General features: G+C 43.5%; 1 protein-coding gene across 4 annotated transcripts in view; it reads left to right on the top strand.

The window, feature by feature from the left end:
- The first annotated feature begins 4305 nt into the window (after positions 1–4305).
- The window catches only part of NEK4 (NIMA related kinase 4), a 58446-nt gene continuing 43946 nt past the window's right edge, over positions 4306–18805 (top strand). For 3 of the 4 annotated variants that reach the window (XM_036030879.1, XM_028518302.2, XM_036030880.1), the window contains exons 1-6: positions 4306–4619; positions 6297–6563; positions 8635–8832; positions 9022–9129; positions 16491–16645; positions 18277–18418. In XM_036030879.1, the coding sequence (XP_035886772.1) occupies positions 4527–4619; positions 6297–6563; positions 8635–8832; positions 9022–9129; positions 16491–16645; positions 18277–18418 (963 nt within the window). In that variant the 5' untranslated portion in view covers positions 4306–4526. The remainder of the gene's footprint in view (positions 4620–6296; positions 6564–8634; positions 8833–9021; positions 9130–16490; positions 16646–18276; positions 18419–18805) is intronic. The other variant, XM_036030881.1, reaches the window with a different exon arrangement.

Below are 18805 nucleotides of genomic sequence, written 5' to 3'. Positions count from 1 at the left end.
CTCTTTGATCTCTATTTGCTTGTCCTGGACTTTGTCTCACAGAGAAGCTTCTGGGAAAGTGTTTATTGTACTCCAGCTGGAATGACCTTCTGGCCTGTTTTCTGGCCTTTGTAAAAGATAAGGTGGATCAACACTAAACTGTTCATTTGAGGCTCTGTCTTCCTGCACCAGTATGGACTGAGCCCTGTGGTAGGTTGGCACAGTGCCAAGCAGTGGAGCACCACAATGCTGAAACTCGAGTGCCTCACTATGTTCAGTGAGCTGATGCTTCGGAAAAGGAGTCAGACAAGTCAGAGGAAGCCTAGTGAATCTAAGGAGTGCTCAGAAGCTAAAGAGGAACATGTAGGAGCAATAGAAATCTGGAAAGAGTGGAACTCATCTTCCACATGGCTTAGGAGAAGGACTCGTGGAGGAGGTGTCCAGGAAATAGAGTGGCACTTAGGAAGAAGTAGATGGGAAGGGGAGGGAGAGAAAAGCGGGTGGGTAAGTGTGAAGCATGCTCAGGGAAGGTGCAGCTGTCTATGCGATGGGAGCAGAACCTGATGGGGAGGGTGGGGAAGAAGTGTGGGAGGTGGTTTGTGACTGGCTGGTGCAGGGGTCTGAAAGTGGACGACAGTCTTTTGGGTGGGAAACACTAAAGTTACTTGAGCGGGGGTATGGCAAGATCAAGACTGGGCTGTTGAGAGATGGATAGCACTGAGCCTGGTCCATGGAAGGTGCTGCAAACATGTTTGTGTGGACTGGGGAGGATACAGGATATGAGAGGAGCCAGCAGTGACTAGTGCGTGGCCGACTTCTCAATCCTAATTCATTTACTGCTCACAACTACCTCCCAAGAGATAGATACTGTCATTATTTTCATGTTAGAGGAAAGGTTGACTTAAACTGTAGATGTGGTTGGTGAGGAGAGGGGTGGACAGAAAGCAGCTGAGTTTGCTGAGGATTGAACCTGGGGGCCTGAGAGGGTAGCTGTGCTGCTGGTGCAACAGGACAGCACCCAGGACCAGACCTGCTCTGAGCTCTACCCACGTGGCCAACTGCCTGCTTGATTTTCACAGAGCCCCTCAATCTGATGTGTCCAAACTGAAATCATGACCTTTCTCTCCCCTTCCTGCATACCCACCACCAAGCCTGGTCTTCCCGCTCTTGTTGTCTGCCCCAATGAAGGCCACCACCATCCTTCCAGGTATCCAAGTCAGAAAGCTTGGTGTAATCCTGATGCCACCCTCCCCTAGACACCCTACCCCAACCCTCCAGATATCTTTCTAGTCCACTTACTTCTCTCCAAATCCCCAGTTACCACTGAGTCTAAGCTACCCTTATCTATCACCTCGAGGTCTGTTCCTCCTACTTCCATTCTGCTCCCACAGACTATTCCATAGCAGCAATCAGAGTCATTATTTAAAAAGCCAATCTGCTCTAGGCCTTTCCCTGTCTAACACACTTACAGGTCCTGAATAGTCTGGCCCTGTTGACCCCTCTATGTCAACCCAGACATAACCCCTCTAGGTCTCTCAGCTTCAACCATAGAAACTTTTTCCTGATCCGTGTAGGCAGGTGCTTTTCTACTCATTCATTTATCAACCCTCAGTTTATCCATTCACATCGGCTGGGTGCCAGCTCCATGCCAACTCCTGGATTTGGGGTGTTGAAGCAGGTAGGCCGAGACTCAGTGTTCAGGGAGTTCACACTGAGGTGTGGAGGTGGAAACACAAAAGAAGTCCACTGGGTCTTAGCACAAGGTGCCCCCTCTGACTGAAAAAGTTTTCCTTCAAACTTAAGCCCATGCAATGCCTGTGTGGGGCAACCTCCTCCGGATGCCTAGGCTGGGCCCAGTGACCTTTCTGCACATCATTGACCTCTCTTAGCAAGAATAACTTGTTAGTATGCCTCATTGGTTAATGGCCATCCCCCTCTTTGACTGTACGCCCCCAGGGGCAGGACTTTATCTTGTTCATTTTGTGTTTCCAGGGCAGGGTGCCAGCCTTGTACCCTGTGGGTCCATACTAAATGTCTATAGAGTGAAGGATAGGTTTTTTAAAAGAGATTTTATTTATTTATTTTTAGAGAGAGGGGAAGGGAAGGAGAAAGACAGGGAGAGAAACATCAATGTGTGGTTGCCTCTCATGTGCCCCCTACTGGGGACCTGGCCCACAACCCAGGTATTGCTCTCATTGGGAATCAGACCTGCGACCCTTTGATTCGCAGGCCTGCACTCAATCCACTGAGCCATACCAGCCAGGTGAATGATAGATTTGATGAAGAGCAAGTTGGGGGAGGCAAAAGGCAGAGGGCAAAGCACAGAATCTTGGGAAACTTCAAAACCCGAGGCCAGTGTGAGAAGTCAAAAGAAACTAGAAGAGGCCCTGGCTGGTGTGGCTCAGTGGGTTGAGTGCTGAACTGAGAACCGAAGGGTTTGATTCCCAGTCAAGAGCACAGGCCTGGGTTGGGGTTGTGGGTCAGACCCCCCAATTTGGGGGTGTGTGAGAGGCAGCTGACAGATGTTTCCTTCACACTTTGATGTTTCTCTCCCTCTTTGTCCCTCCCTTCCCCTCTCTCTAAAAAAATATAAATAAAATTTAAAGAGAGAGAAAGTGAGGGAGAGTGAGAGAGAAAGAGAAGTGTATAAAGGGAGCAGGAGAGCTAGGAAGATTCTAGAAACCAAGAAACGAGAGGATTCCCCAGAGGGGCAAAGACTGCTGAGGGGAAGAGGAGTGGATAAGGACTAAAATAAACATCTAGGAAATCTGAGTCGTTTTCCGGGAAGCTTTCTGGGGGGGCAGATGAGGCCAAGTGACTGGGGGGTGGGGGGGCACGGATTAGGAGCAAGCAAGCCCTAAAGCTTCTAAAATATTGTTTGGAGCTTAACTTCCCAGGGACTCGTTTTCTTTAACTGTATAGTGAGGAGGATAAGAGCAACAACCACACAGGGTTGACGTAAGCATTCAATGAACTAATGTACTTGACTCCAGGAGGAGGCTGAGGATTAACTGGGACAGAGCATGAATTAACTTTCCTGGGTAATAGTGTTGTGGAAAATCCACCCACACGCGGGGAGATAACGAAGCACAAACTTAATTACCCGGGGGCCCAGAGGGGGTGGTTAACACCCAAATCCTCTGAGCACCGATCTTCACTCTCCCAGGGTTTAAATAGTCCCGGGGTTCCTACCTACGTGGCGAAGCAAGGTTACAGAAGCTGAATTCGGAAGTTAGGTCCAGCTACCTTATATGGGAGACAAAGAGAAAACGCAGGAGGGATTTGCAGAAGCTACAGAGCACAGGAGCTTATCATGGGAGCCTGTGTACAACCTTGAGTAACTGGCCGTTGCTTTGGTTACAACTTGTCAGCTTCTACAGTCCTGTGTGAAATTTTGCAAGTGTTACAGTTACAGAGCATAAGAAACTTTTGGAGTTTTCTTTTCCTGCCACAATAGTATGCTCTAAATTATATATTTTCAAGAGGGTGATATTGCCCTACACTGGAAAAAATTGGTTGTCAGATATAGGCAAAAGAAATCGTATATTTCAAAGAGATGAAGTCAGGTCCTCGAGAAATACACTCCTGGATTGTATGAGATAATATATCCATTCCCTCAAAAGGACACAGGAAGGCTTTGCAATTGCAAGATTTTTGGGGGGTGGTGGGTAAATACTTTAGGAGAAGGAGGCGTTGGCTGGAGCAAACAAATTCTTGTGGCAGCTTCGAGCTCTCATAGGCAGGCCTTTAATGGAGGGCCAGGGTCCTCCTAGGTACACTGCCTTAGGCTGTTAGAAGCCGCGCCAGAATTTGATCAAGTCACTTAATGCAGGGAAATGGATGGAGTCATTACGTAGTTCTTCACATTTTTCAATACAAAAGCAGATGTACTTAGGGGTGAAGCGTACTGATACATCCAATTTACTTTGAAATGAGTGAAAAATAAGATGGATTGCTGGATGCACAGACAGACGTGTGACCAAAGGGGTAAACAAACCGAATGCTACTTGTAAGAGTCCGTCCCTACCGCTCACCCTCATTAGAATGTGAGCTCCAGGAGAACAATGAGTTTGTCGGCCTGGCACATGGCAGGCAACCAATAAATATTTATAAAACGAATGGATAATACTTGTAAAGCGCTTAGAACAAGTACTCAATAAGCGAAAGCCTCCGTAGCTTTATTTATTTTGCCAGGAACCCGGAAGTTCGTGGCGGTGGAGCTGAGCCTGAGAGTTCGCGCAAGGGCCAGTGGATCCGCTCTGGCCGCCCTGCGTCTCTCTCTATGGCAGGTCCTCCCGAGGTTGCGGAATCACTCAGTGGAGCCTCCGGGACAGACAGAGCATGCGCGGAGCTGCGCCGGCTGGGATCGCTATGGTAGCGGCGTCTCCTTGGGCCGTGAGTTCGTCCTCCCGCGTGGGCCAGGCCGTCTTTGCAGCCTGGGACACCGCAGCTTAACCGGGCATGAACTGGGCCTCTCGCTGTGGCCTGCTGCCCTGCCTTCCGCCACCGTCGTTGCCGCACCGCGACTGTTGCCCCGCGCCGGGAACATGCCCCTGGACGCCTACAGCTACCTGCAGGTCGTGGGCAGGGGCAGCTACGGGGAGGTGACGCTCGTGAGGCACCGGCGGGACGGCAGGCAGGTCGGCTGAGTTTAGGGGTCCATCTAGGGGCATAGGGCATGCAGGGGTTCGCCGAGGGCGCCATCCAAATGTTAGGCCCCGTGGTGGCTGAAGTGGACTCACCTCGTATGATACTTCCTTTGGGCCAATGTCCTAGACTACCAAGACAGGCCCTGCCTTACTGTAATATGCACCCTGGACGAACACCCTGTAGTTTTTCTTTGTAGTTTTAGTTGGTGTGCTTTATCTACACTTTCTCCCTCGCTCAGCGATCCCATGAGATCACGCATTCCCAGAACCTAACACAGCGCCTGGCAAATATTACTCCTTTAACGACAGGCCCCACACTTGCGGCCTCAAGGCCTTAAAACTCAACTCCTCACCTTCCCGCCAAACCTTCTTTCATGATCCTTATTTCAGGTAGTAGCACCAGCAACCAGTTGCCCATGCTGGACACCTGGGGGTCATTCTTGACTCTCCTGTTTCCCCCACTCCCATTCACCTGTCTACCCAGCCAGCAGGCTCTTCTCCCCCTCCACTGGTACTACCCCAAACCAGGATATCATTATCTCTAGATAAACTATTGTCAAGGCTTCCCACTGGTCCTCCCTGCCACTAGACTTGCTCTTCTCCAGTCCATCCCTTTCAGTGCAGTCTTAGTGATTGTTCTAAAACTTGTATCTAAAGTCACTCCTTTGCTTAAAGCACTTTATCCCAACCCCAGGATAACGAGCTAGTTCTTTACTGTGGTTTATAAATAGGGTGACTAATGTGCTGTACAAACTGGGACAAGTTTGAAACTAAAAGGAAGTGCCATTAATAATCACACCAGCAGTGGGTCTGCCACAGACAAGTTTAGAGATGTCTCCTTAAGTATAAGGCTTTCTCACCTATTCTGCCTTATTTCCTGTGCCAGTCACTCAGGTCAGGGAGGTCATTGGTTTTTTTTGTTTGTTTTGTTTTTAAATTTTTTGTTTTTTATTTTTATTTTTTTAAAGATTTTATTTATTTTTAGAGAGGGGAGGGAGAAAGAGAGAAAGAGAGAGAAACATCAATGTGTGGTTGCTGGGAGCCATGGCCTGCAACCCAGGCATGTACCCTGACTGGGAATCGAACCTGGGATGCTTTGGTTCGCAGCCCGTGCTCAATCCACTGAACTACGCCAGCCAGGGCTAGGTCATTGGTTTTTTTGAGTTGAGGATGGGGTTGTGTCTGTAATAATAGCCCCTCACATTTGATCAGTAGCTCACATTTTACAATGCACATTTATATGTGTGTTTGTTAAGTAATGAGTTGTATGGTCTTTTGATTGGTTGAGGGCATTGTATTAGGTGTGAGAGGATATTGATTTTTTTAAAAATAGGAATAATGTATGTTGAGGATCAGTGAGTTTTAACCTTATTGGGCTATGGATCCCTTTGAGTACTTAATGCAACTCATGGCTCCATTCTGTCTGCAGAAATTTTTGGTGACAGCCCCCTGCAACCCCTGCTCTAAGTCTAACCTGTAAAGAGCACTGTTAGTGATAACAAATTATTTTTTCCCAATTTTGTGCTTTGTGAATAATAAAATGACTAGGTTATTGGACAGGTTCCAGAAGATTAGTTTTGAGGACATTCAGGAGAATCCTAAATACTTCTGAACCTATAGAACTGTATGTTTATTTGCGCATTGTAAAAATATGTGTTTTCTTTGTAGTATGTCATCAAAAAACTGAACCTCCGAAATGCCTCCAGCCGAGAGCGGCGAGCTGCTGAACAGGAAGCACAGCTCTTGTCTCAGCTGAAACACCCCAATATTGTCACCTACAAGGAGTCGTGGGAGGGAGGAGATGGTCTGCTGTACATTGTCATGGGCTTCTGTGAAGGAGGTGACCTATACCGAAAGCTCAAGGAGCAGAAAGGGCAGCTTCTGCCTGAAACTCAGGTGGTGGAGTGGTTCGTTCAGATTGCCATGGCTCTGCAGGTACTGTCCAGACTCTTAGCATCTCCTTGTTCTGAGGGGACGGGGAATGGCAGGTGGGTTTTATGGAAATTCTGCCCTAAATGTGTACATGAAAAAATGTATTTTTTTAATTCCTCTATGAAGCAGACCCAGTCACCTGTGTTGTATCATTGGAATGTTTCTGAATAAGGGATATGAAGTACACATGGATTTCATGTCTAATTAGAGGGAAAGCCAGTTTTCTATTCTTTTGTTGTTGTTGTTTTTAATTTGATTTTTAGATTTTACTTATTTATTTTTAGACAGAAGGGAAGAGAGGGAGAAAGAGAAGGAAACATCAGTGCGTGGTTGTCTCTTGTGTGCCCCTGTGGGGACCTGGCCTGAAACCTGGGCATGTGCCCTGACTGGGTTTGAACTGATGACCCTTTGGTTCACAGGCTGGCGCTCAATCCACTGAGCCACACCAGCCAGGGCTATATTCTTTTTAGTATTTATATCAAAGTTCATTTTAAGGGCCCTGAGTCTACAGAGAGCAAAGAATGACCATGTTAGTTATCAGCTGGTCAGCTGTTTCATACTGAAAGGTGGTTGGGCTTATTAGTATGCCTAAACTGTAGGGGTTTGGGCTTTAAACCTGTGGCATAGTGAGTGGAAATGCAAAACATGTTTGTGGTTAAATATACACATATTCAAGAGTGAGACTGTCTATGAAATACTCTAGAACTGGGCAGATTTGTCTAGAATTAATTGATCTTGTAGTTTAAATTCTAGGACTCTCTAAATAAAAGTGAACTTATTATATTTGAAAATATTATTAAGCTGCAAATTTTATGAATCTGAGAGGAATGTGCACCTGACCTTGTGTAAGTTGGTTTTTCTACTTTCAGGGGGAGTTTGTAAGCATGTTTTTTAACTGGATCCATATAACACTAAGTGGTATAATGGTTGGTGAACAATTGTGAAGGAACCTGGGCAAATTAATGCATGGAACTTAATTTTTTTTTATCTTTTTTAAAAGCAATGTCCACCTTAACACCTGCTGTAGTACACAAGTGTTTGTTGGGGAGCTGCTGAGCACTTGGGGAACCCCAGGTGCTTAGGGTGTGTCTATGCTTAGTACTCTGTGGAGCTGTTATGGGCCCATCAGTGAGCTTTAGAGGGCTCAGGGGTGGCTGGGGAGCTGGTGGGGGTCAGGGTCAGGTGTGCCCAGTCAGGCCACAGGGCAGCATGTGGCTTTCTCTGGGTTTTCAGACAAGGCAATTCTCTTAGTGGACATTGTGGTGATATCCTTCAGGACTTGCAGGTGTGAGCATGGGTCACTGAGTGTAGATACAGCATCTGGGAAATGGGTGCCTGCCCTGGGCCAGGTGGGGTGGACTTCCACATCTTGGACTTGAACAGTGTGTTCACCATTGTGGACTTGCCCAGCCCACTCTGCCCAGCACTGCCCACTCTACTGCCATCACCGTCATCATGGTTGCCATTGCTTCCATTTTAATGTTTGAAATTTTTAAATTTACTGATTGATTTTAGAGAGAGAGGCAGGGGGAGAGAGATAGAGAAACATCGATTTGTTGTTCCATTTATTTATGCATTCATTGGTTCATTCTTGTATGTGCCCAGACCAAGGATTGAACCTGTAACCTTGACATACCTGGTAAGATGCTCTAACCAACTGAGCTACCCAGCCAGGGCAATTTTTTAAAAAAGTTATTTATTTATTTGAGAGAGAGGAAGGTAGGGAGAAAGAAAGGTGAGAAATATCAATGTGAGAGAGAGACATCAGTCAGTTGCCTCTCATATGTGTTCCCAGCTAGAGAGACTGAACCCACATCCTAGACATGTGCCCTGCAAACCTTTTGCTTTGCAGAATGATGCCCAACCGAGCCATGCTGGTCAGGGAGAGGCAATTTTTTTACTCTGGAAAGTTGTAAATTAGACTTTTTATTTAGAGACTATAAAACTACAGTGTTTGATATGTAGGTAACTAAGACTCTTTAACTCATGCAATTATTGATGGTAGATTAGAAGTCAGGAATAAATGAGCATGTAAGTGTATTTATATTTAATGAAATTTTCTTTCTTTATTCAGTATTTACATGAAAAGCACATCCTTCACCGAGATCTGAAAACTCAAAATGTCTTCCTAACAAGAACAAACATCATCAAAGTGGGTGACCTGGGAATTGCCCGAGTGTTAGAAAACCATTGTGACATGGCCAGCACCCTCATTGGCACACCCTACTATATGAGCCCTGAACTGTTCTCAAACAAACCCTACAACTATAAGGTAGGACTGGGCTCTGTGCCCAGCTCACCTTCTTTTGAGAACAGTATTCATAATTTCAAAGCTCCTCAGAATAGTTATGTCAAAGAATTCTCTGTGAATTGGTTTAAGGAAAATGTCTTTTCTTTTTTAAGAGGAAAAATGTAAATAAGGCATTCTGATATATAACCATTTACTGTTTTTCTTTTCTAGTCTGATGTTTGGGCTCTGGGATGCTGTGTTTATGAAATGGCCACCCTGAAGCATGCTTTTAATGCAAAAGACATGAATTCTCTAGTTTATCGGATTATTGAAGGAAAGGTAAAGAATATTCTGGAACTAATTGTTTTTAATATTTGGAGCAAGGTTAATTCAATGCAGCTTTGTAAGTAGCTGCTGGTAAAAGTGAATAATCGTTGGTGTTGGGTGGACAATTAAAAATTCTGGGTCCCTTCTGTGGGCAAGGTTGAACTAGATGAGAAAGAATCTATCATTTCTTAATATTAATTTGTAAAAGTGGCTTAATGGCTCTAAGGGATTGACTTTTTGAAAACCACTACCTGTAGCCACAGGATGTGCGTCCTGAGAGATTATTGGTAGCTTTTCCTAAGCAGCTATGGTTAAATGAGCCCCATTTAAAATGCGTTCACTCTGGCACTGTCGTGGTGTGGCTCAGTTGACTGGGCATTGTTCCGCAAAGTGAAAGGTCACTGGTTTGATTCCTAGTCAGGGCACATGACTTAAGTTGTCAGTTTGGTCTCTGATCAGGGCAAGGGGTAACCAGTGTGATGTTTCTCTCTCACACTGATGTGTCTCTCCCTGTTTTTCTCCCTCCCTTCCCCTCTCTCTAAAAATGAATAAATAAAAATCTTTAAAAAGATGAGTTCTCCCTGGCTGGCGTAGCTCAGTGGATTGAGCGCGAGCTGGGAACCAAAGTGTCCCAGGTTCGATTCCCAGCCAGGGTACATGCCCGGGTTGCAGGCCATAACCCCCAGCAACCGCACATTGATGTTTCTCTCTCTCTATCTCCCTCCCTTCCCTCTCTAAAAATAAATAAATAAATAAAATCTTTAAAAAAATTAGTTTAAAAAAAAAAAGATGAGTTCTCTCTGTTGGAACTTGTTCCTTTGATAATCATCACAATCACTAGTAACCAGTTAAGAACTGCAAAAGGCACTATGTGATACAGATGCTAGCGTGACTGACTTTTTGTATTCCATGAGGTTAATTCACTCCATGAGGTTGGTTGCCTTCTGCAGTGTCAGGCATCCACACACCAAGTCAGAGGCTATGAATCACCTGCAGATTCTATTATGACACCAAGACTCATTTAATTTTTTAGTTTGATAAATTTTGAAAAATACAAAATGTAAAATTTGCCCATAATTCTACTTAAAGAATCAAACAAGAAATGAGTGAAATCCCTTTCTCCTATCCATTTTAATCCCCTGGAGATAACCATTGCTAACAATTTGGGGCATGGCATTCCAGGCTTTTTCCTGTCTTTTGCAGGTGTAACTCTAGGTGTATATATACACATACACACAAAGATACTTTTAAAAAGTAACTGAAATGGAATCAGACTGTCCCCATTGTTAGACAACTTACTTTTTTGACCTAATATATGAGGGATATCTTTCCAGGTTGGCACATCTTTTTTTTTTTGAAGAGGCTGCCTAGTATTTTATTAGAAGGCTATACCACAGTCGTTCCTACAAGTTCCCTGTGGGTGGACATTGAAGTTGTTTCTAGTTTTTCACTACTGCAAGAACAGTACTGCAATGAATATCCTGTTACATAACTCCTTAGGAACTTACTCTCTTATTTTCTTTAAAAAAGTCATTTAAAAATTTGTTTTCAATTACAGTGGACATACATTACATATTAGTTTCAGGTGTACACCCCTGTGATCAGACATTATATAACTTACTAAGTGATCATCCCAATAAATCTCATATCCATCTGACACCATACATAGTTATTAGAATAGTATTGACTATATTCCCTATGCTGTGCTTTACATCCCCATGACTATTCTGTAACTACCAATTTGTACTTAAATCCCTTCACCCATCCTGCCAGTCCCCCTCCCATCTGGCAACTGTCAAAATATTCTCTGTATATATGAGTCTGTTTCTGTTCTGCGTGTTGGTTTACTTTGTTTTTTAGAATCAACTGTTGATATGTATTTATTACTATTGTATTGTTCACATTTTTGATATTTTTTTCTTCTTAAAGAGACCCTTTAACATTTCATATAATACTAGTTTGCTGGTGATGAACTCTTTTATTGTCTGGGAAGTTCTTTATATGTTCTTCTATTCTATTTTTTCTATTTTTAATTTTTTAAAGATTTTATTTATTTATTTTTAGAGAGAGGAGAAGGGAGAGAGAATGAGACGGAGAGAAATATTGATGTGCAAGAGATACATCAGCCCTGGCTGGAATATCTCAGTGGATTGAGTGTGGGCTGCGAACCAGGCATCGCAGGTTCGATTCCCAGTCAGGGCACATGCCTAGGTTGCAGGCCATGGCCCCTAGCAACCGCACATTGATGTTTCTCTCTCTCCCTCTCTCTCTCTTTCTCCCTTCCCTCTCTAAAAATAAATAAATAAAATCTTTTTTTAAAAAAAGAGAGAGATACATCAATCCGTTACCTCTTGCATGCCCCCAATCTTGTGGTGTGGACCTGGCCCATACCCCAGGCATTGCCCTGACTGAGAATCAAACCGGTGACCCTTTGGTCTGCAGGCACTCAGTCCACTGAGCCACACCAGCCAAGGCTGTCCTTCTATAGTAAATGATGGCTTTGCTGGGTAGAGTAATCTTGGTTATAGGTCCTTGCTTTTCATCACTTGGAATATTTCTTGCCACTCTCTTCTGGCCTGCAAAGTGTCTGTTGAGAAATCAGCTCAACAGACACTTTTTTAAAAAACATATATTTTATGCTATTACATTTGTCCCATTTCCCCTGCTTTATTCCCCTCCACCCTGCACACCCTCTCCCACCCACATTCCCTACCTTTAGTTCATGTCCATATGTCATAAGTTCTTTAGCTTCTACATTTCCCATACTATTCTTGCCCTCCCCCTGTCTATTTTTTATCTACTGTCTATGCTACTTATTCTCTGTACCTTTTCCCCTTCTCTCCTCCTCCCACTCCCCTGTTGCTAACCCTCCATGTGATCTCCATTTCTGTGGTTCTGTTCCTGTTCTAGCCATTTCCTTATTTTGTTTTTGTTTTTGTATTAGGTGTGGTTGTTAATAATTGTGAGTTTGCTATCATTTTACTGTACCTGTTTTTTATCTTCTTTTTCATAGATAAGTCCCTTTAACATTTCATAAAATAACAGCTTGGTGATAATGAACTCCTTGAACTTGACCTTATCTGAGAAGCACTTTATCTGCCCTTCCATTCTAAATGAAAGCTTTACTGGATAGAGTCATCTTGGATGTAGGTCCTTGCCTTTCATGACTTGGAATACTTCTTTCCAGCCCCTTCTTGCCTGCAAGGTCTCTTTTGAGAAATCAGCTGACAGTCTGATGGGAACTCCTTTGTAGGTTACTGTCTCCTTATCTCTTGCTGCTTCTAGGATTCTCTCCTTATCTTTCATCTTGGCTAATGTAATTATGATGTGCCTTGGTGTGTTCCTCCTTGGGTCCAACTTCTTTGGGACTCTCTGAGCTTCCTGGACTTCCTGGAAGTCTATTTCCTTTGCCAGATTGGGGAAGTTCTTCTTTATTATTTGTTCAAATAACTTTTCTACCTGTTGCTTTTCCTCTTCTCCTTGTGGTACCCCTATAATTCGGATATTGGAATGTTTCAAGATGTTCTGGAGGTTCCTAAGCCTCTCCTCATTTTTTTGAATTCTTGTTTCTTCTTTCTTTTCTGTTTGGTTGTTTCTTTCTTCCTTCTGGTCCACTCCATTGATTTGAGTCTCAGTTTTCTTCCCGTCACTATTGGTTCTCTGTGCATTTTCCTTCATTTCACTTAGTGTAGTCTTCATTTTTTCATCTGATTTGCAAACAAATTAAACCAATTCTGTGAGCATCCTGATTACAAGTGCTTTGAACTGTGCATCATATAGATTGGCTATCTCTTAGTCACTCAGTTGTATTTGCTCTAGAGCTTTGATCTGTTCTTCCATTTGGGCCATTTTTTTGTCTTGTTGAGCCTGTTACTTATGAGGTGTGGAGCCTTAGGTGTTCACTAGGGCGGGGCAACCCAGTTGCTGGGTTGTGATGCTGTATGTGGGGGTGGGGTCTGCGAGGGAACAATGGCATCCACTGCACCCTCTATCGGATCCCAGTACCCTCTGCCACTTCCCCGAAGCAAACTGGGCCCTCTGGTGCTGATTCCCATGTGGGTGGGCCTGTGTATGTTCCAGGACCCTGTGGGTCCCGCCAACAAATTGTCCTGTGAGGCTGGGAGTCTCTCCCAGCCCCTCAACTGCCACAGGTATTTTCAGTAGGTGCCTTGAGGCTTTATTTCCTGGCGCTGTGACCCTGGGCCATGTGGTCTGTCTCGCTCCCCAGTTTCACCTGGTTTGTCTGCGAGCGAATATGGGACCTCCCAGTCAGCCAGCTGCCTCAAGAGCAGTGCCTCACTTCACAATTGCTGTCTCATTGGGTCTGCCTGTTGCCACCCTGAGCCCTGGGTCCGCCCGTTGCCGTCTTGTGCGCCCGGTGCCACCGCTTTTTGTGCCTCGACCTCTCTTCACCCGGCCGTCTGTCTCCGCCCTGCCTACCGGTCTGGGTGAATGTGTCTATTTTAACTCCTTGGTTGTTGGACTTACATACAGTTCAATTTTCTGTCAGTTCTGGTTGTTATTTTGTTTCTAAATTGTTGTTGTCCTTATTTTGTTTGTGCGAGGAGGCACAGTGTGTCTACCTATGCCTCCATCTTGGCCGGAAGTTCAATAGACACTTTGAACTGATGTGTCTAATGGGAGTTCCCTTGTGGATAACTAACTGCTTTTCTCTTGCTCTTTTTAAGATTCTCTCTTTGTCTTTACCCTTTGGCATTTTAATTATGATGTGTCTTGGTGTGGGCCTTTTTGAGTTCATCTTGTTTGGGACTCTCTGTGCTTCTTGGACTTGTATGATTATTTCCTTTATCAGGCTAGGGAAGTTTTTGGTTATTTTTTCAAATAGGTTTTCAATTTCTTGCTCTCTCTTATCCTTCCAGCACCTCATGATGGGAATGTTGGTACGCTTGAAGTTGTCCCAAATGCTCCTTTTAATGTCCTCATTTTTTAAAATTTTTTTCTTTTTGCTCTTCTGATTGAATACTTTTTGTCTCCTTATATTCCAACTTGCTGATTTGATTCTTAGCTTCACTTACTCTACTGTTGATTCCCTATAAATTAGTCTTCATTTCAGTTAGTGTATCCTTTTCTGACTGGTCCTTTTTTGTGGTGTTGAAGTTCTCACTAAGTTCATTGAGCATCGTTACAACCAGTGTTTTGAATTCTGCTTCAAGTAGATTGCTTTGTCTCCATTTTGTTTAATTCTATTTCTGAAGATCTGTTCTCTTCTTCCATTTGTGACCTGTTTCTTTGTCTCTGCATTTTGGCAGCCTCCAAAATGCAGAGACAAGCTGTGTTTCTTTCTATGTATTAGGTAGAGCTGCTATGTCGCCCAGGCTTGGTAGAGTGGCCTAATGTATTGGGTGGCCAAAAGGTCTGTTTAGTTTTTAGTTTTTTTCCCTAAAATAAAAGACACATTTTTTTTCATTTTCACCAATAACTATTGATTTGGATGTTTTGAGTGTGTTGGTTATCTTCTGTATGGCATAACATTGACTGTTCTCAATTAATGTCTCAGTTTGATCACTATCAATTTCTACTAGTCTGCCCAACCCTGGAGCATCATCCAGAGAGAAATCTCCAGCACGAAACTTCACAAACCACTTTTGATATGTTCAATCAGTCACAGCACCTTCTCCATACACCGTACAAATCGTTTTTTGTGTTTCAGTTATGCTTTTACCTTTTTGAAATAATAAAGCATTATATGCCGAAATTTTAGCCTGTTTTTTTCCATCTTCAGTATTAAAATGACTACACAAAAATTCATCAATTTTGATTTTTTTTTAAATGTATGCTGATGTGACAGCTATCACAATACAGTCTAATAAAATTGTTTTAAATGCAGTTAAAGGCAGCTAAGTGCTACTGGAGCCATTTTACAGAAAAAACCAAATGCATTTTTGGCCAGCCCAATAGTAGGTGTTCGGTAGGGTCCAGTGGCATAGTCTTCTCGACCACCTAAGCTGGGCACTTGAGGTGCACTCCCATGTGGGCTGTGTACACTCTTCTGTTGTAGTTGAGCATTGATTGCTGTTGGCAGGTCAGTGGGAGAGATTTACCTCCAGGATGATCAGCTGCAAGGACTGATGTGACCAAGGACCTCTGACCACAGTGGAGAGTCAGCTGTGCAGGGGCCTACTCTACACAGCAGGACTCACTTCAGCAGGGCTCTGATGCCCACTGAGTCTACCCTTGAGAGGTGGTTGGGTGGTGTGCTTCAACTTGGTCTGAAGCTGTCCACTTGGTGCACTGGGTCTGGGGGCCTCCTGGGAGGTTCAGGCCAAGGTCAGCTGCCACCTCAGTTCTTCCCAGGTCCATATGGCATGAGCTACAAAATGATGTTTAGATGACTGCTACTTGTTCTGGGCCAGGAGGTGCCCAGGTGAGTTCAAGCTGTGAACCAAGGTTGGCTGTTACTAGTGCCAGGCTCTGGGCCACTTATTGAGAGGTACAAGGCTTGCTGAGACCAGATACTGCTTGTTTGAGAGATTTTAGGAAAACCTGAAGCATGAGCCAAGATAAGCAATTGATATGGAAAAGCCACTGGAAACAACTTGGGTGGGCCCAAATATTGGGTGGGATGGGGCCTCAGGGAATCACCGGGGTGCAGAAAACAATGTAATCCAGGTTGATGGAGTCTGACGTGGGGTCTGCCTGTTGGCTCTGTGGCTTTGTAGAGTGAGGGCTCAGAAAAGGAACAGTAGCCTCAAGCAGCAGTTCTGTCTGGGGGAAAGCTGCCCCCCTAGCTCTTGCCCTGATGCCAGACAATTCAGTTCTTCCTTGTCTGTACCTGGTACCTTTCATTCTGCTGCCTCAGTGCTGGAGCTCAGAGGGAACTACCTGGGACTCTATTTCCCTCAGCCTCAATCCCTTCTTGTTACAGCCAGAAGTTACTGGGACTTCTCTTCCTTGTATTGGAATCCTGGGCTTGGGTGTCTGGTGTGGGGCTGGGACCCCTTGCTTCTTGGGTGGGCCCTCTGCAGCTGAGACATCCCTCCTAATTTTAAACTGCCACATGTGGGTGTGGGATCAGGCTGTTCTGCGTCTCTGCCCCTCCTACCAGTCTCGATGTAGCTTCTTTAATTCTCTAGTTGTAGGACTTTGATTCAGCCAGATTTGTGGGAGGAGGTGAGTATTGCCTTTATTTCTGAAGGAGGGAATCCTCAAATTGGGACTGCTGGCTTGAAGGATAAACGTTTACAATCTTACAACTTGGAGTTATAACCAGACATCAGTATGCTTCCTGTAGACTAATATACTGGTTATTTTATGCTCATGTGACTAATGACTAAATATTAGAAAACTCTACCTTTATTTACTTTGCTTCACAAGACCATTAGTCTTAGTTGCAGTGTTATTTCTCTTTGTAGCTGCCACCAATGCCAAAAGATTATAGCCCAGAGCTGGCAGAACTAATAAGAACAATGCTGAGCAAAAGGCCTGAAGAAAGACCCTCTGTGAGGAGCATCCTGAGGCAGCCTTACATAAAGCGCCAAATCTCCTTATTTTTGGAGGCGACAAAGGCGTAAGATACTTCCTTTGCAAATAGCTGGGCTATGCAGATGGAGTAAAAGAGGGTGGCTTCTGTAATTTTAATGTGCAAAGTTTATGGTGAGTTTCTTTTAAACATGAAGTGAAAGTGCATGATTAGAACATAGATTGGGATTTGCTTAATTGCTAAAATCAGAAATTGAGAGAACCATTTAGAGAATCAGAGTGTCAAGGCATATTGAGTATGGTTCTTCAAAAAGACATGTGTTTTAGAAACCATATTAAAATGAGGGATCCTTTAAGAAATCTATTACATTATTTACTTTGTAACATAATAGTCACATCTAAAATATAGTGCTCAGATTTCTGAGACCCTCATAAGCTTCTCTCTTCACTTACAACTTCTCAAGAGAAAAAGAATTCCTTTCTTTGGTTTGCAGGTCTTACCTTCACTAAACAGCTATCCAGAATCTAAGACTTAGGGCCAGACGAGGTCTGCATGATCTCTGCCTTGTGACGTGGTAAAGTTGGGAGACTGTGCTAACAAGGCCCCAGGGGATAGAGGACCATCTTTTTGTTTACATTGTCTCTAAATTTCCACCAAACAGAACTTGGATCTTTCATCCACAGTGCTGATTTTCAGGCCTCCCTTGAATTTCCCAGAGGTTTAGCTCAGTTATGGAAGCGTCATACCAAAACAGTTGGGGATATTATTTCTATATACATTTATTCTGCAAGTCAAAACTGAGTATACCAATCATTTTTACTCTCACACTGGGCAAAGCAGTTGTGGTAATATTACAAACATGTGAAATTTGAAGAAAAAAATTATCCTGGGCCCTGGCTGATATGTCTCAGTTGGTTGGAGCATTGTCCCGTACACCAAAATATTGGGGGTTCAATTTCCAATCAGAGCACACCTAGGTTGTGGGTTCAATCCATGGTCAGGGTGCATATGGGAGGCAACCAATCAATGTTTCTCACATCGATGCTTGTGTCTGTGTCTTTCCCTTCCTCTCCAAAATCAGTAAACATATTTAAAAAAAAAAAAATTATCCCTTTAAAATTATAATTTTAAAAGAAAAAATATTTCTTTTATCCTTAAAAGAAAAAGAAAATTATTACTTCTGTCTGTAAGGCACTTTCTCGCAGAGGCTTATTTTGGAATAATTTTGTATTTATAGCAAAGTTGCAGAGATAGCGCAGTGACTTTCTGTATACCCACCATCCAGTTTCTCCTACCACTACTGTGGTACATGTGTTAGTACTAAGAGCCCCACCCACATCATCAGTACCTTACTGTTGACTAAGCTCCACCCTTACTCAGCTTTCCCTAGTTTTTCTGCTGATGTCCTTTTTTCTGTTCCAGGATTCAATCCAGGCTATCATACTACATTTAGTCCACATGTCTCCTTAGTCAGGTTGGGTCTGGGACAGCTTTAACATTCTTTGTTTCTCATGACCTTGATTGTTTTTGAGGAGTACTGGTCAAATGTTTTGTAGAGTGGCCCCTCATTTATAGAAGACTGCTCTCTATAAATGAAGCAGTTCTGTAACACACATTTCCTCATATACCTTTCATCTTCATTATATTGGTAATATAAAGGTAAAAAGCTTTCATCTTCATTATGTCAATAATATGTTTTTCTTTTCTTCCTCATAAAGAAAAACCTCCAAAAATAATATTAAAAATGGTGACTCTAAATCCAAGCCTTTCTCTTCAGTGGTTTCTGGAAAGGCTGAAACGAACCATGGAGTAGTTGCTCACCACCCACACTCTTCTGAAGGCTCCAAGACATATATAATGGTATGTTCCTTTTTAAAGGGTATGTGTTTTAGAAACTGCATTAAAATGATAAGTTGTCTAAACCAGTTATTTTCTGTGAAATGATTAGGCTTTACTGGAGATTCTGTTGTGTAATTGACTGTGTATTGTAGTGGGTGAAGGTGATTTCATTTATCCTACTTTATCCAAAGTGGGCTGTCAAACTGTTCGTGAAGTCAGTGCTGTAATAACTATCTTAAGAATTTTTTTATTGAGGTGAAATTTATATAACAAAATTAACCATTTTAAAGCGAACAGTCAGTTGCATTCAGTACATTCACAGTATTGTGCAGCCATCACCTCTACCTAGTTCCAAAACATTTTCACATCACCCCAGAGCATACCCCGTACCCATTAAGGAGTCATCCT

This window comes from Phyllostomus discolor, chromosome 7 (assembly GCF_004126475.2).
Source record: "Phyllostomus discolor isolate MPI-MPIP mPhyDis1 chromosome 7, mPhyDis1.pri.v3, whole genome shotgun sequence".
Lineage (NCBI taxonomy): Eukaryota > Metazoa > Chordata > Mammalia > Chiroptera > Phyllostomidae > Phyllostomus > Phyllostomus discolor.
The sequence above is the reverse complement of the archived record's forward strand: the minus strand, read 5'-3'. Positions and strand labels throughout refer to the sequence as shown.